General features: G+C 40.5%; 1 protein-coding gene across 1 annotated transcript; it reads right to left on the bottom strand.

Annotated features, from left to right (window-relative positions):
• Positions 1-1,916: 1,916 nt before the first annotated feature.
• On the bottom strand, positions 1,917-24,937 carry LOC131236886 (uracil-DNA glycosylase, mitochondrial). The gene is made up of 7 exons (XM_058234404.1): positions 24,619-24,937; positions 24,304-24,524; positions 24,031-24,189; positions 9,921-9,951; positions 6,643-6,778; positions 4,879-4,962; positions 1,917-2,330 (listed from the first exon to the last, which is right to left on the bottom strand). Exons 1-7 carry the CDS (start codon positions 24,869-24,871, stop codon positions 2,264-2,266), a joined length of 951 nt encoding a protein of 316 aa, XP_058090387.1. The 5' UTR covers positions 24,872-24,937; the 3' UTR covers positions 1,917-2,263.

The raw sequence follows: 24,937 nt of genomic DNA, 5'->3' as shown, positions 1-24,937 counted from the left end.
GGGCAGTTCTGTGGGTGGGTCCACCGTGGTGTATCTGTTTATCCATGCCGTCCATCATTTTTCTTATATCATTTTGAAGTATGAGCACAAAAATGAGGCAAATCCAACACTCAATTGGACCACACCACGGATGACTCTTGCATTTAATGCAACACAAGCTTATTATTTGGTGTGGCCCACTTGAGTGTTGAATTCACAGCTCAACAGAGGGATTTCAGAATATACCAAAAAGTAACTAGTCATTTACCACCACTTCCATTTACCTCTGATTACATGAGGCCAAAGGCTAAGGCCTGTTTGATTTTCTATTTACATAGGGAATTCAAGGTAAATGGGTAATAATTTTTTACCTATATATTTCTGGCTGGATGACATTGACCACCAGCTTTCATTTATAGCACCATTTATAGCACTCCTCACGTCAACCAAGGAGAAAAATATTAAATTATGAGGCCCACCATAATGTGTGTCTTATCCACACCGTCCATCCCTTTAGCCAACTCATTTTATGGCATGTAACAAAAAATGAGGCAGATCCAAAGATCAAGTGGGCCACGATACAGGAAACAATGGAAATTGAACTCCTACTATTGAAAGCTTCTCGAGGACTCCAAAAGTTTTGGATCTAACTGATATTTTTGTTTTCCCTTTATCCATGACTGTGTGACCTTATGAACAGGTTGGATAACAAATAAACATCAATGTGGGCCCTAGGGAGAAAACAGCGTTCAACCATTGACGTCTTAATAATCCACCCAATTACAAGCTTCTCGAGGACTCCAAAAGGTGCATTTACACCCAATTACATCCGAATACACCCAAATACAAGGTGCCATCCAATTCCTTCCACTTCCTAACTACTAAGCGAAACACACACACACACACACACACACACACACACAAATCCCTCATCTCCTGCATCTCACTATACACCTGGTACACTTTAAAGCTATTGGAACATGTTTAAGGCATTGGAACGGCCAATCAGGTGGACCAACTCATGCAAGGACATAAAAGGAACACAACGATGAAGATTGCTTATCCACAACTTAACAGCCTCAAAATGATAATTAAGAAAAAGTTTGAAAAACGGGCAGTGGTTTAGCAGGCAAAAATTGTGCAGTTGGATGGTTAAGATCCTCCAATCACCTCCATTTTTGTGTTCTGCCCACTAACAGCAGCTTATCAAACGAATGGAATTGATCACCCAAAAAAACAGAAAAAAGGAACCACGGGCATACTGGAGATATTGGAGAGCCTCATGTCTAGGATCTAATCCTAGACCTCTCTGGCAAACCACGAAAATAAAATAAAATAACATTACAATGGTAGGAAACTATAGGAACTCTTACCTTTTCATCTCGATACAACAATAAAATCACCCAATGGACACGCAATAAGCATGGTTGAATGGGAGATACAGCAACATTTCAGTACTCACTGATATCATCATCATATTAGCATCCCCCAGCAATTTTGAGGGTTGGAAATGTAAACGAGCAAAAGTTTTACAATCAACAGCCCAACAGATATCAACAGAGTCCAACTCCCAGTTCCACCATTACACACACCTCAGCAGTTGCGCATGAAACACGGCCCATTGGAGTTCATACTCAGGTAATTGGCTGCTCAAAATAGCAAGGAGCAGTACACACATAATTCTTCATATGGCAGTCTCCACTGTGAGAGACAACCTATGCACCGGCCAGAGGTCCAACCAAAAAAAAGAAGAGAAGAAGCCAGGTTGGTGTGTGTGCTGCATGTAAAAGATGTGGGGAGAGGGTATGTGCAGGGGGGCAGCTAACCTCTATGATACTAAAAAGTACTCTCCACAGTTGCAGCCTGTTGATAATTTAGAAAAGGACACCATAAAGACAAATAACTTAAAAAGAAGAAGAAGAGCAGAAACATGTATAGAACCAAGATGCATGCTGCGTTATGGCAGAACTCTTCCCGTTTTCGCCACTGAAAGCAACGGTTCCACATACCCAAGGTTGGGAAACAACTACATTAGCTATCCTGTAATTAGGGCAAGCAAACGACACTGGGCCAATGATACAGAAAATAACCAAAACCAGCATTGGATGGTAATTACTATGATAGGTACACTTACATAATAACCTAACCGCATTTACATAATAATTGAGGTATTCCAAATTACCAGCTGATGAATCTGCCTTAGTAGAGCCTTACCCAAGGGACCTCTCACGAGAAGGGTTCTGATCCAAAATGCAGTAAAAAGGTCGAAGCGCGCCTGATAAGATTAGAGTTGCCAATCTATTGGCAGAATTCCCATTCCCTTCAAGATATGGTTTGTCTTAGAAAAATGCCTGTTTCAACAGTGCCGGTTGCAAAAGGTCATGTCATGGTTGATGAGTATCAACAGCTAAAGATTACATCGTGATCCATAAGATTTTGATTCATGAGATTTTGAAAATCTTGTGATATTTGAAAAATCAAAAGCAAAAGATAGATCACAAAAACATTATCATAGAGATTTTGAATATCTCATGATATGTTCATGAAATATTAATCAAATGATATTGTTCGCATTAATATCATGAGATTTTCAAAATCCCAGCCACTTTTAATTTTCCATGAATTTATCACAAAATTATCGCAATATTAACACAAATTTTAAACTTTCAATAATCATTACACAAACATTTTCAGGGCCTATTTGGCTTTGCTAAAAAGGTGTTTTTTTTTTTTTTTTGGTATTTTGATTCTGAAAATCACTTTTTAAGGCTTTAAGTGAGTTTGATTAACCACTTTTTAGAAAAAAAAATTCCAAATTTGTGCTTTTTCTACAGCACCTAGCCCCCAATTTCCTACAGCTGTTTCTGCTTTTTACAAGCTTGCGAAAAGAATCATAAAGTTGAAGATCTCTCTTGTTGGAAGGATTGTTAATTGCACACCAGTGTAGATCCATGTGCCTCCAAACACGTGTCATCACGGCACATGGGTCCAAGATCAAATCCATCCACCGCTTGGTCCCACCATGTTTTCCCTAAGGGGGCATTTGGCGCATGGTATATTAGATGGGATTAGGTGGGATGGAATTGCATTTGGTCCCGTGCCAATTCCACTCAATGTTTGGGAAGAATGGAAAAGCTTGGAATTAGATTAGATGGAATTGCATTTGGTCCCTAGCCAATTCCACTCAATGTTAGCAAGTTGTGTAGGTCCCACCATGATGTGTGGGCTATATCCACACCGTCCACCCATTTTTCGAGATCAGTTTAGAGCATGGGCCAAAAAATCAGGTAGATCTAAAGCTCAAGAGGACCCCACCACAGAAAGCAGCGGGGATTGAACACCTACCGTTGAAAACTTCTTTGGGGCCACATAAGTTTTGGATTTGCCTCATTTTTCGGCCCATGCCATAAAATGAGGTTACAAAACAGATGAACGGTTTGGATATAACATATATGTTATTCTCAATAGTTTCAAATGATGGTGGGTATATCCATTCAATGTACGGCAAACCAAAGAGTGAAACCCACTGTATCACAAACATACATGGAATTCGGCTTATCCCATGGTAACAAGGGACAATCCCTGCCATATGTAATAAATACATTTTTTGAATCCCATCCCACCTAATCCTTCCTAATACCATGCGCCAAACACCCCCTAAAAGGAATCTAGTCCTCTCAAAAGGTGGGCCCTAATTTGGAAACAGGTAGATGGGTTAGAAAACTTCAGCCAAGTGTTTTAGACCTGTACATTTGTTTTGCAAACTTTGGCTCACAACCAGTGGATCAACCTAATTCTTGGGCCAGATGGTGCCTTTCTAAAGGATTTATTAGAACTCGAAATTACATGCCATGATGGCAAACATGTGGTGTGTAGATGAGTTGTATTGCACACCTCTGTGGGCTTAACAAATCTCATCGCTGGAGAAGACGGACAAATGCCACTTTCCTATAACCCCATGATGACCGTGCAACATCCACTCTGTCCATTCGTCTGGCCGTATCATGTTAGGGTATGATTCCAACAATGCAATAGATCTAAGAATCAAGTGGGCCACACCACAGGAAACACTACAGATTCTATGCTCACTATTGAAATCTTCGTGGGGAAATTGTTTTTCTTATGCATGTTGCCAAACATGAAGCTTTTCACATAAGCAATTCTCAGAAAACAATTTTCTGGAATTGTTTCCTAAGAATCAATTCTGCAGTTGCTCGAAGCAATGGCAAACAGGCCCTCAGCAAGACAACCAATAATATCGTGAGAAAACCCTCAAAATTTAAAAATCTCTTGAGAAATTGCCAAGAACGAGATTTGTCACTATGCTTGGGTATTTTGCAAGACACCAGCGGCATAGTGTCGCCTTGAATAACTATGCAAATCTCTACGAGAAATCAGTCCTTTGCAAAAGGCATTTATAAGAAAACTTTGGTAGTCAAGCGAAGCGTGATGCTCCATACATATGCAAACTGAATTGCAGACAAGGCATAGATGTACCTCAAATTAGACCGTCCAAATCATTGGTCCACAGTAGATGGGTCATAATCTAAAACTAACATTGAACATGTGATCCCAACTGGATGATTAATGGACACCTGATTAATGGTTAAAATAGAATGGTCAATGGTCCAAACTAAACCGACAAATGTGCATTAAGCAGATGTTGGGATAGAAAATTCAACATGATTTTGGGGCTATGCCCACCTACAGTGGGTACCACTATTTGTGCAGCTTAATTCGAAGTAGAACTACACCAAATGGACAACTTTGTGTACGAAGCATCAAAATAACTCTTCATGATCTACAGTTTCCGAAACTTCAAGTATTTTCCAATAACATTAGGCCTTATCAACTGAAAGTGTAGATCAATGCTTAGGGTGATCATGGATGAAAATTAACCTGCATCCGAAGAAACCTCTGTTTGCCGATAAACCGGAAGGATGTGCAGCTTTGAGAATGTGGTGCTTTGACTCATCAATCAATCTGCATAAGAAAAGGTTTCTCAGTGGGTTGAACAGTTAAGCTTGGAAGCATGGAGAGATTTAAAAGGAATTTTACAAAAAAATACCTACTTAATATAGAATTTACATTCAATTACCTTTTTCAAACATCAGGCACATCCGTGATTCAGGTGGGCCACACCAAGGGAAACATTTTGCAGGTTGAGCATTACCCTGTACACTGTTTCCAATTGTGTGGTCCACCCAAACCATGGATAGAGCTGAGTTTTAGGCCCTGAGCCTAACAGGGGGCGTCACTCACACCTGGTGGTTGGGGTGGATTTCACATAAACATCACAGTGGGCCCCACCATAGCCACCTCCCCTTTCCTTGCACGGCCGAACCAAGCTGCCATTAAGAAATCTAACGGAAGGTACTCTATTGATAATTACTTAAATTAATGAGGTAGCTTATAGAAAAACTTTATGAAAAAAGGTACCTGAATGTAAACTTCATGTTAATTAGGTAGCTTTTTTGTTGTTGTTGTAAAATTTCCTTTAAAGAAACTCGTGCACAATGCCCGTTTCTCTAGATGCCTGATTGCAATAAATTGATAATAACGAACCTTGGGACTTAATGTCCATATAGTTACAGAGGTTTCAGAAAGTTTAGCAGAATTATAATGAATTAATGGGAAGAAAGAGCATTGGGATAGAAGCTAATAGTAGTAAAACAGCACTCTTTGTAGAAATGGAGGAAAAAATCATGGATATCATTCTCCCATTCCAAAATTTATTGAATCTTAGATTTTTAGTCCCAAGGGATTAATACGTTTAAAAACCCTAGAACCCTCTCAACTCGAAATAATGCAGGGGCATTTTCACACTGGGCTTGCGTGGGATCGCTTGTGGGATGTAGGGGGACACTCGGGGTGGGTGACCCATGTGATTTGGGGCCCATGGGGGAGGTCTTGTGTTCGAGACTCCTCACCAGGAGTAATTAATGCGCATTTCACACCGGGCTCGAGTGGGGTAGCTCGTGGGATGCGGGGACATACTCGGGGCGGGCGGCCCATGTGATTTGGGGCCCACGAAGGGGGTTCGGCCGAGGTCCTAAACCCATGAGATGTGGGGCCTGGGCTATGAGATAAAGGGATTAATTCGTCACACTCTAACAGTTCGAGCTTTTAGAGCAAGTGGTTAATTGCCCTGCATTACAAAAGGTTCGTTGAGTCAAGTAACTATGTTGAGTTTTGGGGATTTGAATGCTAAGCTTCAGTAATATTTAAATTTTAAAATATGATAATATAAACAGGCAGCCTCACACACGATTAGTTGGAAAATAACTTAGCATTCACCTAGAGCATAAATGTCAACATGTCAAGTGTGTACAGCATTCCTACTTGTCCAAAAGGTTTGGCCCCCCACCATGAAGCATGCTCAATACAAAAATCAGGCTCGTCCACTCATCATGTGGTCTACACCAAATAAAGTAATGGACAACTGCCAATCTGGTTCAAAGTACTGATGACTGGATCAGCCTGTATTGTGCCCAAAGTGATCTTTATGTGGGGCCAACCTAATGGATGGTTGACCTGGCCAAACGAAGTAGACTTTTTTTTTTTTTTCAAAACTTTAAACCACGATCGAAATATCATAGTCATTTTTTAAGTCACTGGCCTCATTTTCACTGAATGCTACTGAGCTTATCCCATGGAATTTACCTTGACTTCTCTTGGGCAGAATTGCCCCATAGGAGAAATATGACTCCAGTTTTCTTCTGTGAAATTGTTCTGATAACAGAATCCGTAAACAGCTCCCACCCCTTTTTTGCATGGGAATTAGCTTGATGATTTCTCACTGGAAAAATAAAAAAGGAAAATGTTGTAGAGAAACTATGGTTTATTTTTAGGAAAAGAGAAAGGTATCGACAAGCTGAAACTGTAGTACAAAAATATCCTGGAATAAAGTCATTAGAATGTCTTTCCTAAACACACTTTATTTATCCGATACAAATGAAAAACAAGTGTTTCTTCATTTACATTACTAGATGATACCAGCTAATCTCAGTGGCTGTTAACAATACTGATCATAGATCCAAGTGTCACAACCATCAGAGACTAGCAACTGCTGCACAGACACGAGTAGTTAACATGGAAAACATGCTATAGGACCTGGATAGGAACTTTAATTAACCTTCCTTGGAGGCATTCTCGACCCACACCATCAACTAATGACTTGATTTATTAGGTGAGGGTACAGAAAAAGGCAGTGATGATTTTTCGCCAAAAATATCCAACTACTTAGCAATCCAAATGGCACAGTCATCCCATTCAGGTGCATACATCGCATACATCAACTAATGACTTGATTTATTAGGTTACATCATATTAGTGTGAGGGTACAGAAAAAACAGTGATGATTTTTTTGCCCCAACTAAAAAAAATCCATCTACCTAGCAATCCAAATGGAACAATCATCCCATTCATGTGCATGCATCTATGCAGAGAAAATGCCACCTTTTGTGTCGTATATTCCATTCCTGCTTGCCTTATGCTCACCACAATGAGACCATGTTGATGGCCAAAAACAAGAATAGTAAATGAAAAGCAAAAAAAAATAATATCCTGAACTACATCTTGGCTTGCTTGAAATGACAGGTAAAATGACAAGAATGCGATATGCAGCTCAGGTCATGGAAATACTATGCAGCTTGCTCTCATGGTAAATGTGGCAAACATGTGTGGTGACTTGGACTGCTGATCTGGAACACCAGCTGATGGATAGGCCGCATGCCAAATCAGAGTGATTGGACAACCCTGACCATCCAGTTGTGAGCTTTGCTGTTTGCATGTCAACCATTGCTCTGATTTGAGATAAACTTTGCAGGGCAACAATCGGATGGCCACTACAGTCCAATCCGTTGCTTTTAAGAAATCACCCATCCATGTGGTGGCCCACCAAATAAACAGTCCTGATTACCACACAAGTCAGCCATGCAAACCATTAGGAGCTGAATAGAACTTTTGTGATGCAACCTGCATATTAGCATTCCTCTGAATGATTTACATGCTCTACAAATCCTAGGTGCCCACATGGCTACACCAGATTAAATAAATTCCAGCATTGACAATACAAATCACCTTTTGTTGTTTGAAAGAACTAAGACTCTCAATAAAGAGTAGTCTTGAGTCCAACCAGTTGGACCAGAAGTTACCATCCGCCCAGAGGACAACTTCAAACCCATGATGTCTGTCCGACATCCTACCCATCCAGTAGGTTGAACCCATCATGAGGATCACCTTTTGCAAAAATCAGCCACATCCACCCATCAAGTGGACCATACTTGTACTTTTAAATTAACTAGTATTTTTTAAATTATCAATGGCTAGACATTGTTTTCTATGGTGCGGCCCACCTTATGAGTGGATTGGGCTGATTTTTTCACAAGGCATCCTCATGACGGGGCAAACCTAAAGAAAAAAGAAAAAAGAAAAAAAAACAGATGAGGCCATGATGGGGACATCACGCGCACACGCACGCCGCCCACCTATGCATGTACGCAAGGAGGAAGAGAGCCCCACCGTCGATCTGGATCGATGACGACGTCCAGGGAGGGCCTCCTAGTTAGAAGACGGAGTTTTGGTTTGTTGGAGTGGGCCCGAGAGTCAAGTAAAGCCCATCATGGGATCTCATGATCATGGCCCATTAGTCTGATTAATCTCATATTTTAGGTTTTGTTTATTCCTGTTATTTAGAATATCATGGATGGTTTAGATTTCTTTGATTAGTTTTTATTTTTGTTTACTTCATCGCCAAGTAATAGGTTGCGCATATGGCACGAGTTTTGAGGTATAGGGTTTTCTTATAAATAAGCACCCCTTGTAGCTTTTTGATTAATTGAAGTTTAATAAAAAAAATCCTGCATTTTCTTTTTCTACTCCTCTGAGTTCCTGAGTTGTAGAAAATCCAATTGGGTGCAAAGTCCTCCCTTCATCGAATGGCTAACTACCGTGGTGCGAAACCACATCTATCCCGATCCGCCCCTACCCTCTATCATTCATACTTCTCACCTTCTACACCCATCCTAGCTTCGAATCCGTCAGTTTTTGCAGTAGTTCTTCTTTCTACAGCCGATTTTCAGAATCTGACCCTGCAGGAGGGCTGAAACTTCGATGGAGCACCACGCATAGACCGCGCATCCAATCGACATGAAACTCGGGAGTTTTGAAGCCCTCCCCTGGCCAACCAGAGCCAAGGAGGTGCTTTTCGCATTCGGCGCCCCCTCGCACGTGCGACAGGCCTTGCCCGCTATCTGCGCGTGGGGATTGTCTCCAGGTTCAGATTTCCTGCCTATTTCACTCCTCTCATACCTATTTTCCTTAACCCCAATCCTGCATTACTTTCAATTTATTTGCCCATTTTCTAATCCTAGGGTTCTCTGAACTGAAACAGGTGACTCCCTTTGATTAGGGACTAATTGTTGTGCATGTGTGGATGAGTTTTACTTCCCTTTGAGTATTGTTTGACTCATAATTTTTATTAATCCAGCCCTAACATGTGTAGGCCTGGACCCGTACAAATTCTCCTTGCTTGAATGTTTGAACTTTTCCGTAGGATGTGGAAATTTTATGTGAATATTTCTGAATTAGTTTGATCTAAAGCCTGAGATCTTGCATATCATAGTTAATTTTCATGTCCTGCATCAGGCCAACCTATTATAAGGGTTAGATGTCACATGCACATGATAAGCTGGAAGTTATCCACTGGATTGGCAGTAATTTATGATCCAACTGGCTGGACTTGAGACTGTCTCCACAATAAATGCCAAATAAATTAGGAATTTTTCAGAGAATAAATATGGAGCTGATCTTAACATTGGCTATTTATTGGTATAGTGAACTTGTGTGTGCGTGTGTGTGCGTGTACATGGTGTGTGTACGTGGAATAATAGAACAGCATAGTTCCCAAGTCATCTGGATGTGGAAAGAGAGTTGCATACCAGTAAGTACGGTATTGAGCAGAAGAACACCCTGCAATAAAATATCATGAAAGACAATCACCTTTACAATGAAAATTGACAATCTGAAAGGTCCCAAAGCAATCATAATTTCCTTATGTCCAGACAATTGTTACTGGAGCAACTAGCTTTAAACCTGTACAAAAGGCTTAAAATCTAAACAAAGTACATACCATGCAAATGGAGTTGATATAGCAGAACACAAACTAGTAAAGAAGACTGATAAGAGCTGCAAGCAAGAAAACTAGGCAATGGATTTCAATGCATGGATCCACATTTTAGGATATCAGTAGTCGTCTTGAGTCTTGACATGTTATATTTTGTCCCAGGCTCTCGTCTGCTCCTCAACTGACATACTATTACCTCGAAAATCAGTCCTTTTCCTTCTTCTTTTCTTTCTCTTTTTTGATGCATCAAACATCAGTTGGAGTTGTAGTGTGGGTCAGAAATAAATAAATGTCAATCAAATCAATTTTCCAAGATGAACATGAACGTATGAGCATATTGCCACCAGAACAAGGTTGTGACTTGTGAATATCAGTATCTTATCAGCTTATACAGCCCTATCAGGACCATCTTAACCTGCACTGAGATGTGGGATGGGAATTTATTTGTAGCCCAGGTGTGCTGGCACATGTATTGGTCAATATGGGCTGCATCGATCCCGATCAGCTCCTGAATTAAATGATATAGCTGAGATGGGCGGAAAGTCCTGTTTTTCATCTCTTTTCGCCTGTTTCGATATACCGAGCTTAGAGGAAAGTTAGAAACTAATTTGTTAATAGATCTAGGCCTATTTTGGAGAATAAGACACAAGATCTGACCGTGATTCAAAGAATCTGATATGTGTGCTCATGGATATGAATGTGATTCATGAATTAGTCATCTGATAATCATGTTTACAATAACAGTATATCAATTAGAAACGTGCATATTAAACAGATAAGTTGCAGATTTTCAGTAGCATATTGTTGACACTGGAAAAATGTCCAAGTGTCATTTTACGCTGACCAAGAGTCAGCAGGGAAAGAGTTTTGCACAACCCATGGTTGGCGTGAAACTGTATTCTGCACAACACAGAGATAACCAGAACTGCTACTTCACATATCGGGCCAACAGCTAAGAGCTGGCATGGAACCGTCATCGCTCATCTCGCGCTGACAGTCAAGAGCTTGTGTGGAACAATCTTCTGTCTTCAGCAAAAAGACTAAGTCCAGTTCACACAGATTAGTCATTGGGAAACCTTACTCTCATCCCCTGCACGTGGCCACCTTCCCATCTCGCACTCCCTCAAGAGTCGGCGCAAGACGAGTTCTAAGCAGTCTACAAGGAGGTCCAGAGTCCACTTTCCACCAAGTGGAAACTGCCACAAGGTGGCGCGAAATGATTCTGCCCTGCAAAAGTCCATCCCCAGCTGACTGCTAGACCTAGTGTGAAACTGACTCGCCTAGCGTGCGACGGAAACTCCACTCCAGATTGTCTAACGAGAACCACACTAGTCCAAAACCGTTATTAACATGGGAAATAGCCACCGAATGGCTTCTTTGGCAGAAAAATCTGCCTAACAACCTTTTGGAGAGAATCCAAGATCCCCGAAGGATATTAAATACCCCCATGGGTGCTCATTGAAGGAGTGGGTTGGTTGGCTGATGGAATGATTGATCCTCATCTTCCTGAGGCCATTCCTGGGAGGCTCCTCCTCTCAAGGGAGGGTGGTGTGAGATGGCCTCCCATCTCGCATAATATTGATAGAGTGGTTACGCCAACGCTTTCAATCCTCATGTTCAACACTCATTCCCTCAACTGAATGGCTCCATGCCAACTCCAATCTGAGCTCAGCAAATGACTACTTGCCAACTATCTGGGACCCCAACAGAGGCTTCGTGCCGATTGTTCCAGAAGTTCCCAGTGGCTCCATGCCAACTCTCTGAAACCCCAGCAGTGCTCCACGCCAACTGTCTGAGATGCCAACAGTCTGGTTTCGTGTCGATTGCCTAAGATACCCAGTTAGCTGCACGTTTATTGTATTTTGCCTCCTGAATGTCAAGGAATTGTGGTTCATGCCAGGTCAAGGCTGGGTCATGCCAACTCTTCTATAATCTCCAGAATCCCCACACGGAATACTTGTATACCAGCTCAATAGTGCTATGTGCTAATTCGCTCTGCTCCAAATGGATGTGGTCTCATACCTTTCTCCTTAGGACTCTAAGACAAAACTCTCATGCCTTTGCCTATAGCTGCATCTACAAAGGATGGAGGATCAGTCCTCTCCTGATCTTTTGAAATGCTTCTCCTAGAGAGACATACTTCATCACCTTCAATGACACTCTACACCTCTCACTCAGACTGTGTCAAACTCAAGCTAACACAGGTGGCTCCATGCCATACAACACCAGATGTTACTGTTCCTCTGTCATATAAGACCCACAGCATTGATGGAACCCAAAAGTCCCAAATGCAACAGCATTGTAAGAAACCGTTTGACAAGGTAAACATCCAAGAACCTCCGTGCCTCTTAACTACACAGGACCAGCATGTCTTGTGGATAACTACTATCTACACTTCAAGCAGTTACAAGGATATGAACACACTCTACACCATTATCCTGACACCCAGCTACATTGGCCACCTGACGCTTGGTTGGCTACATAGCTATCTAAAGCCACTCTCTTTGGACAAGTCCATGATGCCTTTCAGCTAAACAAGACACCTGATGCTCAATAACTATATAAGATGCTATGATGCCCAATAGTTTCAAAATGTTAAAACCCAACCGCTAAGTTCTTGTTGATATACAGCTAAAGATATTCTCTATGCAACGGCTACAAATGCAAATACGCTGAAACGAGCATCATTAAAGCTACAGATTCAGACACTTTGAAAGAAGCATCACCCGAGCTATTGATGCAGACACTCTCAAGTGTGGTTTGTGGCATTTGATTAAGTTGGGATTAACATAAATATAACAAGTTATAGATGGATGTTGTTCATTATACTAGGCTCACAATATTTGTGATTCTAACTATAGATATTATAATTCTAAACATTTGGTGATTCCTTTGTTGTTCGGTAAAATATGTTATAAAACCCATCATAGTAGGAATTACAATCGACTAAAGAATATCTAATTTCCAAATGTTTAACACCAAATTTAGTGGTCAACGACCAAAAAACACATTTTTCCAATAGATAACATTCTTGCCAAAGAGTTTTTTATTTTATTTATTTTATTTTTTTATTTTATAATTTATAACCTTTTCTTATAGGTAACATTAAACTTTTATTATTTTTTTTTTTTTAAAAAAAAAAAAAAGAGGAAGAAGAAGAAGAGAGAGAGGACAAGATCAAGGTACTCCGTAACGGTAATAGTAGTCATAATGGTCACTATTGTTACCTTTACAATATCGATGGCCATTACGGTCTCTTTTTTAATTGAAAAAAAAATTGAAAAACCTGTATCAGCCATGTATTGGACCGTTACGGCCTTTACGGGGGGCAGACATAACGGGCTGTTACGGGTCATTTTTTTCCATAACGGTCGTAAGCCCCATAATGTGTAACGGTTGCCACCGATACATTTACTTAACGGTCTTTACGGCCGTCACGGCACACCACGGACAAGGTCCATTATGGGTCATTTAGCAGCTTGTATTTGATATGCATTGAAAATACCATATAATCCATGTGAATTGGAATCACCAGTTGTGTTTAATATCTTGTAATTAGAATCCACTGGAATCTAACAACTCGGTAATTGGAATCACCAAATTATGATTAGCTGCCTGTATTTGGAAGAGAGTGAGTGTGATGACTGTGACTTGCGAATTGGTGGTAATCAAAATCTATGTGAAATGGAATCACATGGTTTTGTTGTGATTTCAAAGAAGTGTCTTTTGGTGTATTTGATGCGATTGGATTCCAATTCACATAAAATACATTCCTTCCAAACGCACCAATTACCACCGATTCATGCTCCCAGATGACCCCTTAAGGTAATGCACGCTTGTCTCCAATATACAGGGACTTCCAAAAATCACCTTGATACAGTATGATACAGGTCTGGTACACATGTATTGTATCATTTTTCAGATTGGCCAATACGCCCTCTAATACCAATATTTGAAACTTGCTCCAAACTTGCATCCAAAAGGCGAGTAACTGAGAAGGCAACATGAACATGTTATAATGACAATACGCCCTCTAATACCAATATTCGAAACTCGCTCCAAACTTGCATCCAAAAGGCAAGTAACTGAGAAGGCAACATGAACATGTTATAATAACAATGTATTTTAGGTTGTTACAATATGAAGCGCTAAAGTTATGAATTCAAGACTAACTGTTTAATGGGGACATCTAGCGCACATGCACGCCCCCCTACGCACGAACGCAAGGAGGAGGAGGGCCCCACTATCGATCTAGATTGATGATGACGTCCAGGGAAGGCCTCCTAGTTAGAGGGCTGCGTTTTCGTTCGTTGGAGTGGACCCGATAGTTATGTGAATCCCACCATGGGTTCTCATGATTGTGGCCCACTATTCCAACTAATTTAGTACTTTGGGTTTTTCTTATTATTGTTATTAGGAGTATCATGGATGGTTTAGATTGCTTTGATTAGTTGTTATTTTTTATTACTTCGTCGCCGAGTAATAGATTGCGCACATGGCGCGAGTTTTGGAGTATAGGGTTTTATTATAAATAAGTACCATTTGTAGTCTTTTTAATTCAATAAAGATTAATAAAATTGCTATGTTTTTCTGCTCCTCTAAATTTCTGAGTTGTGTATATTCAATTGGATGCGAAACTCTCCCTTCCTCGAAGGGCTGACTACTGTGGTGCGAAGCCACACCTATCCCGATTCGCCTCTACCTTCTTCCATCCATATTTCTCTTCTCCTACAAGCATTCCATCTGCAAATCCATCAATATTTGCAGGCGTTTTTCTCTCTACAACAGATTTCCATAATCTGACCCTGCAGGATGGCTGAAAATTCGGCGGAGCACCACGTACAAATCGTGCATCGGATCGAGTTGAGATTTGGGAGTTTTGGAGTCCATCCCTGGCCAACCAGGGCCAAGGTGGCCTTTTTCTGAATAGTGGGCCCCACACACATGCGGCCGAGATCACACGCACGTGTGTCTGGGCCATTGCTGTTGTCCACACGTGTGGCACTTCTCTGGTTCGTCTCTCTCCTCTCTTTCTCTCCTCTTTCACCCAAAATCCTTAAACCTAACCCTAAATTACTTAAATCCCCAATTTTATGCCCTTTCTTCAACCTTAGGGTTCCCCGAATTGAAATTTCTGAATCCCTTAGATTGGGGAATTATTTATGTGCATGTGTGGATGAATTTACCCTCCTTTGATTCTTGTTTGTTCTATAATTTTAATTGATCCAGCCTTAGCATGTGTAGGCCTGGATCCGCATATGATTCCCCATGATTGAGTGCTTGAACTTTTGTGTGGGATGTGGAATTTTGTGCAACTGTTTCTGAACTAGTGTGATCTAAAGCCTGAAAATCTTGCACATCATACTTGAATTTTATGTCCCGCATCACTGTTCCATATGTGGCAAAATTTATCAGTATAATGTGCCTCATCTCCAATATAGATAATAGTATCGGAGTGATGAATAAACAATCTAGACAAAACATAGTTGTTTAGTACAAGCAAGTTCACCAAAAGACACTAGCATTGAGCAACACTTCTTCATTTTGCTTCATCCATATTGCCTCATCTCAGATTGTCTTGAAATGATAACAAGATCAAATGCTTTTAAACTTCAATGAAAATTTTGTTCTCAAATTAATATAGGGGGGGTGGATAAGCATTACTTTCTCAGAGACAGTAGCATTGACCAGCACTGCTTCATTTTGATTCTGACATATTGCTTCATACCAGATGGTCTCGAAATGATAACAAGATCAAATGACTTTATCCTTCAACTAATACGCCCAATGAGCTTTCTTCTCAAGTTACTATGAGGAAAAAAAAAAAGGAAAAAAAGAAGAAGAAGAAGAAGAAGAAGGAAAAACTCATTGAGACAGCCCATGCTGCACAACACCGACAACAATGTCCTTCTCTAAACCAGTTACGCATGAACTTAACGTAGTTTGAAATTTATGGTTTGAACCAGTGAAGTGACATTTAAAAAAGAAATTGTCAAAGCCAAAATAAGGCCAAGGAAAGTAGAACTTTCTTTTCTTAGTATCTAGAGAATTAACATATATGGATTATATACACTGTCCCACTGAAGAGTTGCAATTGCAATATAATTTCTATAACATGTGTAAATAAATAAATATGCAATTCATGAATTAACAAATAACCCATTAGAAGTACACGTGTGAAAGCCTAATGTTTTCCAAGTTCAGGAGTCTTGACCATCACTTGCTCTGATTAATTAACTTAACAGTAGTTTTACTTGCAGAGTACATTTTCCAACCCGTAGTCTCCAGGTGGTTAAGTTGATGGATCAAATGAAACAATGATGATTCAAGTGTACTTAGGTTATTTATCGATAAACAAGAAACAGTTATGAGAAACCCCTCATGGCCCAACTATTGGCAGCAAACCTTTCATCCCCTCTGAATAGCATTGCATTGATCTCCTCAAATGTTGTTTTGTGGAGAATTGAATCACTCATGTATCCCAGATCACATTTTGATAGCATCTGTTGAGTTACAGCCAGAAGTGCATCTGAAAGCAGAATCGATGCAAATGTCCTGCATTTTGTGGCAGCCAGCAGGAAAACTTCAAGTCAGAGCCAATTTAGCCAGATGTCACCATGCCTGAGATTAGGTGAAGCGCATCCATTCGACCAAACATATGAACCCTCAAAAGCACCTTCAATACAATGCTTCCCCAATCAGACAGTACAGTCCGTAAAGCCAAACCGCTGAAAAACAAGCATATAGATATTAAACACTCCACCCATAATACTCATGAGTTTATGTTTTTATTCTGTTAATACTTTTTATAATTCAATATTCTAGATATAATGCTTCTTTTCCATAGCTCTGGTGAAATCAGTAGACTTTAAACACGACTGTCCTGACATCCTCTTCATTTATCTACTCAAAGAATCCACACCTCTTCAATGCATGTTTTCAATTAATTGGTGCAAATTAAATAAATGCCCCCACTTTTCAGTTACCCTAAAGCCCCAATTCGTCGCACATTGTGAGACACCTAAACAAATTGCCATCAGTACAAAGCTGTTCAATGCAAGGTTCAAAATATCATTTGAAGGTATCATCTGGCTGTATGGAATTTATTGCAATACAGTCCTGATACGATAAAATACCTTCAGATGTTATCAAAATTAGTATCATCTTGAATGTCAGCAGCAGCAGCAGCAGCAGCAGGAGAGGGAGAGAGAGAGAGAGAGAGATGACTGCTTATTGAAAATGGTGGTAGCAACACACAATAGATCTCTTGGGGACTAACTCACCCAAATACACCATGGTATTGATTTGGATTTGACCATTACCGGGGGGGGGGGGGGGGGGGGGGAGGGGAGATTGGAGGTGGGGTCCAAGGTGACCATTGGCCCTACTCCCTAGGCTGCATCAATCTCTCTCCCACCAAAAGAACTTGTCCTTGAGTTCGGCTTGGAGATCCTCTTCCACAACTCTTCATCAAGATTCCGCAGTTCCTCTTCATTGATTCAAGTATCTTCAAGTCGGACTTTGTTCTTTCACTGAACAAGATATTGAATGTAGATACCTCGTCTTGTACTCACGGACCATGTCAATTTTATTTTTTTCTGGGAGAGAACAACTTTATTGAAAAGCCACAAAAGTGGACAAAGAATACAGCCCCCAACCAAAAATATCAAGAAAGGTAGCTGCCAACGGTGACCTTTACATAAACCGCCCAACTAGACACTAAATCACTTTACTCACAACCTCCTCTATACACACATTCTCATTCTTAAAGCACCACCCATTCTGCACTCCCCAAAGTGCCCAACAAACCCTCATTAGAAGCATACGCCATTACCCTTCCCAGATTTGCCAACTCCCCATGCCACGCCCATATTAATTCACTAACAAACTTAGCTATAACCCAATCGATTTGCATGTCGTTGAAGAAGTGGTTCCAAATTGAGCGTGCGAAGGGGGAATGGATGAAGAGGTGATCAATCGACTCCCCATTTGCCATGCACATTAGGCAAATATTCGGAATAAACAACGACCTCCTCAATAGGTTGTCCACCGCGAGAACTCTTCCCCTACCAAGGAGCCAAACGAAAACAACAACCCTTAGAGGAGTGCCATGGAACCAAAAATGGAAAGGATAGTGGGGGCCCGACTGAGGGGTCTCCGATACCAAAAGAATCAACACTTCACCGTAAACTTCCCCGACCAGTGTCGCATCCAAAACATCAAGTCTTCTTCGCTAATCATCGGCCTAACACTGTTGAGAAGGTTCATGAGATCAATGAACTCGTCAAACTCACCATCTAGCAAGTTATTATGGTAACAAGGAGTCCAAACAATCGAACCCTCAACTACGGAAAAGCACTCCACCATGACAGATCTATCATATGCGAGATGAGCGATCCTTGGAAACTGAGATTGAAGCACATGCTCGTTACACCAAGGATCCATCCAAAAGCGAATTTGATTGCCCTCTACCAAGCCAGAATGAGATCCCCTGTCTAACCAAATGCTCAGTGTTCACTATCACTCTCCAAACTTTGATGCTCTATACAGTGAATGATGCCTCAATGATATCAATAATTTCAAATGAACTAATTGAAGAATGCATGCTCAATATTCGAGGCGTGATGGGGATTGATTTGGATTGCCATGGTATTGATTTGGAGTTGACCATTACAATGAGAGAGAAGAAGAAGGAGGAGAGAGAGAGAGAGAGAGAGAGAGAGAGAGAGATTGAATGGTAGTGGGGCCCAAGGTGATCATTGACCCTACTCCCTAGGCTGCATCAATCTTTCCCTCATCAAAAGAACTCGCCCTCGAGTTTGGCTGGGAGATCCTTTTCCACAACTCTGCGTCAAGAGTTTGCAGTTCTTCTTCATTGAGCCAAATATCTTCGAGTCAGGACTTGTTCTTCTACGTGATTAGATATTGAATGTAGGTACATCGTCTTGTACTCATGGACTGTATGTCAAGGATATCAATAATTTCAGATGAGCTAATTAAAGAATGCATACCCAAATCTTCGAAGCTCGGTGGAGATTGATTTAGATTACCATGATATGGATAAAGGTCGACAATATTGAAAATAAGACTAAGCCCCATTCCTTTGGTAGTTCAAGCTAGCATGCATTTTAGCCCAATCTTCTTAAGGATGCAGCATAGCCCAGTCTTCTTGTTCTTCAATTTGTGATGAGTACCTATTGGAAATCACTCTTTTTGTAAATATGGCATAACCAAATCACCTTTTTTGAACTCCAAGTGTTGGTAGTGAATATCAATAGCTTCTTTATACCGATCACTTACACCTTTTAGGTTGGCTCAAACTTATTCTTGGACCTCTTGGATGTTGTTAACAAGTTCTTCGACTACCATGCAATTCTTTCCTAGGTTACGAATGGGTACCTAGTCTAAGGTATAGTTATCATGGATTACCATGATATGGATAAAGGTCAGCAATGTTGAAAGTAGGACTGAGCCGCATTCCTTTGGTAGTTCATGCTAATATGCATTTTAGCTTGATCTTCTAAAGGATGAGACATAGCCCGATCTTCTTGTTCTTCAATTTGTGATAAGTACCTATTGGAAATAATCACTCTTTCTATAAATATATCATAACCAAATCACCTTCTTTGAACCCCAAGTGACGGTAGTGAATATCAACAACTTCTTTATACCGATCACTTACACCTTTTAAATTGGCTCGAACTTATTCTTGGACCTCTTGGATGTTGTTAACAAGTTCTTCGACTTCCATGCAACTCTTTCCTAGGTTACGAATGGGTACCTAGTCTAAGGTATAGTTATCATGGATTACCATGATATGGATAAAGGTCGGCAATGTTGATAGGACTGAGCCCCATTCCTTTGGTAGTTCATGGTAACATGCATTTTAGCCTGATCTTCTTAAGGATGAGACATAGCCCAATCTTCTTGTTCTTCAATTTTTGATAAGTACCTATTGGAAATAATCACTCTTTCTGTAAATATATCATAACCAAATCACCTTCTTTGAACTCCAAGTGACGGTAGTGAATATCAACAACTTCTTTATAACGATCACTTACACCTTTTAAATTGGCTCGAACTTATTCTTGGACCTCTTGGATGTTGTTAACAAGTTCTTCGACTTCCGCTCGAGTGGGGTGGCCTGTGGGATGTAAGGGCACACTCGAGGTGAGCGGCCCGTGTGAGACGGGTGGCTCATGTGAGGCAATACCCATGTAATGTAGGGCCTACGAGGGGGGGTTCGGCCGAGGTCCTAACCCGTGGGATGTGGGGCCTAGGCTATGAGATAAAGGGATTGATTCGCCATGCTCTATCAATTTGAGCTTTTAGAGCAAGTGGTTAATTGTCCTGCATCACCCATTCCTTTGGTAGTTCAAGCTAACATGCATTTTAGCCCGATCTTCTTAAGGATGCGGCATAGCCCAGTCTTCTTGTTCTTCAATTTGTGACAAGTACCTATTGAAAATCACTCTTTTTTGTAAATATGTCATAACCAAATCACATTTTTTGAACTCCAAGTGACAATAGTGAATATCAACAACTTCTTTATACCGATCACTTACACCTTTTACGTTGGCTCGAACTTATTCTTGGACCTCTTGGATGTTGTTAACAAGTTCTTCAACTTCCATGCAACTCTTTCCTGGGCAAGGAATGGGTACCTAGTCCAAGGTATAGTTTGGGACTTCAAATGGAGTATTTTGAGTAGATTGGCACTTACAGTTGTTGTAGGCGAATCCGCTTGAAGTAAGACAAGATCACATTGCCGTGGGTGGTCACTTGACAAACATCAATGTAGATAACCAAGGGATCGGTCGACAACTTCGGTTTAGTCGTTGGTTTGTCGATGATAGGCACTTGAAATATAGAGTTGAGTACCTATGTGTTTCAACAAAGTTCATCAAATGCGGCTCACAAACCATGTATCTAGATCAAAAGTGATGGTCCTTTTCTTACATGGAATAGAATGTGAGTAATGTGAGACACACCAGTGTAACATTCTTACATGGAATAGAATGTGACATTTTGGAGAGGTGATCAACTACCACAAAAATAGAATCATAACCTCGTCATGTTCTTGGCAACCTGAGCACAAAATCCATACTAATGCCTTCCCATAGATGAGTTGGTATGGGCAAGGGTTGGTATAGGCCATATTTTTACGTACCCTTAGCTCTTTGACATGTCATGTATTTTTTAACAAATCACTCGCAAATCAATCAAAGCCAATAGTGATAGTCATGAACCATAGCAACCATGGTATACCAAAACGGTTACGTAACGCCTGTCATATAAAAATTGACCCATTATGGTCCGGTAATAGATTTTTTTTAAAAAAAAGAAGAAATGGCCATTACAGCCTGCATTGTAACAGTAATGGCAATGGCCATTACGACCACTGTTACCTCTTTTATTTTTAAATGGAACATGTCCTCAAACCCATGACCTTAATGTTGAAATGCACTCTGTCTACCATCAAGTCATGCTCGAACATATGACTACCATTACCGTTATGAAACATCTTGATAACAATAGCCTTATCTCGACCAAAATAGCCCCTTAAACCACCACTTTGTAGCTCGGCGATGACTTAGAAATATAAGGATCCTTCAGGAAGGCAAAGTCATTTCCATTTGAAGAGATAACTTTCCACAATACTAAAGTTGTCATTTTGCATATTTTTGCATTCTTTTTTGTTTCCCCCCATAATAGTGGTCAATCCTATAATTTTTTACCCAACGAGGTTTGGGCGAATGGTCTTCACCATAGGTTTGCTCCCTATAGGTGAGGGTTCGATTCCCCTCCTTGCCTTTACCCGATAAACATGGTTGTAGGTGATTGCGTGTATCGGCAAGGATTAGTTTCACTTCAAAAAAGAGGCGGGGACACCCTGTCTTCAAAAAAAAAAATCCCTATAATTTTTTGGTAGAAAATAAAATCCAATCGCCTCAAGAGACAATCTTAAGAAGACAAGAAATCCGACTAATTGCATCTACCACTTCCTTCATGGCACTGGATTTTTATTGAATAAAAAAGATGTACACTTACAAGTAGGATACCCACTTAGTATGCCTTGCATTAAGCTTCCTTCAGGCATTGTGAAAGTGGAGGGCGTCATGATCAGAATATAATACAAAACGTTTATATGTCAAGTAGTGACGCCAAAATCATAAGGCTTGGATTATAGCATAAAACTCAACGTCATATGTGGAGCAACATCTCCTGGCATCGTTGAGTTTGTCACTAAATAAGGCTCTTGGGTGTCCTTAACTCTCTTAAAACAAGCCCAATACCTACATGAGATTGTCACATTCTACCCCCAAACACTTCATTAAAATTTTGCAAGGCGAGCATGGGTGATTATATTAGCTTTTTTTAAATTAAGTTGAAACTCTCTTCACCTTCTCAAGTCCAAACAAAAGTCTTTAGCCCTTATGCAATCGGTCTCATGAGAACAATAATGTTATTTAAGTTTTGAAAAGGTGAGGAAGCTTCTCACTTCCATGACTGATTTCAAAATTGGCCACCCCACGATCGCTTTGAACTTGTCCTCACCAACCTTGAGGACTTGAGATGGGACACCATAGCCTAAGAAGACGACATTCTTGGTCATAAACACACTTCTTTAGATTAAAATAAAGCTCTTCCCTTTGCAAAACTTGTAATACTTGACACATATGATTAGTATGCTCTTGATTAAAAGAATTAAATATGAAAATATCTTCAAAATAAACCATAAATTTTTCAATAAAATGCCTCGACTTCATTCATGAGCCTCATGAAGGTACTTGGTATATTTTACAATCAAATGGCATGAAAAACAATTCATAAAGGCTATCTCGAGTTTTAAAAGCAGTTTTCCATTCGTCACCCGTTTGTATTTGCATTTGGTGGAATCCACTTTTAAGATCAATTTTTGTAAAAACCTTTGCACCATGTAACATGTTCAACATATCATCAAGTCGAGGAATTGGAAAGCAATATTTTATAGTTACTTTGTTGACAGTTTGGCAATCAACGCACAACATCTGAGTCCCATCTTTCTTCTTAGACCTAGTTTTCTTGGATAAGGCCTTTCTTTAACAACTCTTCCACTTGTCTTTGGAATTTGGCATGCTCCATAAGCTCATGCGATAATGGGGCAAGTGCAGTAACGTGGCACTCTTTTGCCGAAGATGGTGAAACTTTTAGTACAAATTTTGTGAATAATTGAGAGGAAGGCAATTATCATCCAATTTGACCTTCGTTTCGACCCGAGTATTAATATGTCAATTCCCTCTCAACTCATAATTTAGTTGGTATTATTGCAACCAAACAAAGGGACGACCTTTAAGTTCTGTCAACAAATTTAGCTTTTCTCTCTTCCGATAGTTCTTTCTACTCAAATAAAGTTTCCAAAGAAGCAACCTAATCATAATAAGATCCGGGATCAAGTTTACCATCAAAGTTGAGAATGTCCACCCAAATGCTCTTGTTGGCATTTTCTAAAGCATGTGCAAGTTGCTACATTGCCCAGGTTGGTTGTGTTGAAGCTTGTCATAACAAAGTTCTAATAGGACTTGAAGAATCGGAGTGAATTTCTTCATCGAACACATCAGAAACATCAAATGGGTTATTCATACTTCTAAGACGTTCCATTCAGTTGTTTGTGGGGCTTTGAGACAGAAAGAGAGAGTTTGAATAGGGCGGTGCCCAAGGTGACTGTTGGCCCCACTACCTAGGCTACATCAAACATATACAAAGTTACAAAACGAGACAATGACCATTTTTTTCACATTCCGGTATCCTGAAACTGATGCTTGTACCATGTAGCAGGATGAATTTAACAAGGATGATAAGACTGAGTTATGCAAAGGCAATGAAGAAACACTAAAGTTCAACGGATGACACAACAACAATACGGTCAGGCTCTAATTATCCACCTGTACCGCCCATTGTTCCAGATTTCCATGGGATGGAATTGAACAGCCCACATCCTGCTTAAGCTCCTTGAAGATATTTATTAGACTTGAAGGAACCTTGACTCCTGCTGGAACCGAGAAAGCAAGGCCCATGGCCTGACCAGGCCCATGATAAGGGTCCTAAAAAAGACAAAAAGAAAACAAAGCATCATTAAAAGAAACAACAAGAACCATAATTCTCCAAGCAACATCTAGAAAGAGTTTGGGAACATTGGGGTTTCAATGCAACAATACCTGACCAATAATCACTGCCTTCACTCTGTCAAACGGGGTTGAATTAAGAGCATTGAATATCAGAAACTGTGGCGGATAGATTGGGACACTGCCACATACCTCCCGTTCTACAAACTTACACAAATTCTTTGCATAGGGCTTCTGGAGCTCTCCAGGAAGTGCCCCCAACCATGTCTCCTCCACCAAAAGCTCTTCCAATCTCACATAATCCACTCCTTCAGCTGAAACACACAGGAAAGAAAAAGAATGCCAGCAATCGACATTTCCAGGGTTGAAGAATCCTGAAAAAGAATGGAGATGTCTGACCAGAAATACCTTTTGATTTCTCAACTCGATCAGTGCAGATCCTGAGGTTCCGCTTTGAGATCGCGAGGGATCTGTTGATTTCAATCCTGGATTTCTGGTCGACCGTGAGAATCGGATCTGCAGCATTGTCGATGCCGATGCTGCTCGAAGAAGATTTGCAGCAAGAAATTGAAATTTTGGGGATTAGGGTTTCGGAGGAAGGGGAGGACTTCAATCGCTTTGCAGCGGGTTGGAAGAAGTCGATTAGGGTTTTCGAGGCCATCTCTCTTCTCTCTCTCGTTTGGCTGTCGACTTCGAGAAATGAAAAAGAGGGGCAGTTGTAGTGGGA

The sequence above is a fragment of the Magnolia sinica genome, chromosome 2, assembly GCF_029962835.1.
Source record: "Magnolia sinica isolate HGM2019 chromosome 2, MsV1, whole genome shotgun sequence".
Lineage (NCBI taxonomy): Eukaryota > Viridiplantae > Streptophyta > Magnoliopsida > Magnoliales > Magnoliaceae > Magnolia > Magnolia sinica.
This window is presented reverse-complemented; position numbering and strand designations above follow the sequence as displayed.

What these genes read in the sequence shown, in the direction of transcription:
- LOC131236886 (XM_058234404.1), bottom strand. Translation starts at nt 24,871, where the DNA reads ATGGCCTCGAAAACCCTAATCGACTTCTTCCAACCCGCTGCAAAGCGA. An exon ending in AGGCAGTGATTATTGGTCAG is followed by an intron (nt 24,190 to 24,303) that starts GTATTGTTGCAT and finishes TGTCTTTTTTAG; the next exon opens with GACCCTTATCATGGGCCTGG. An exon ending in TGGAACAATGGGCGGTACAG is followed by an intron (nt 9,952 to 24,030) that starts GTGGATAATTAG and finishes ATTTTATTGCAG; the next exon opens with GGTGTTCTTCTGCTCAATAC.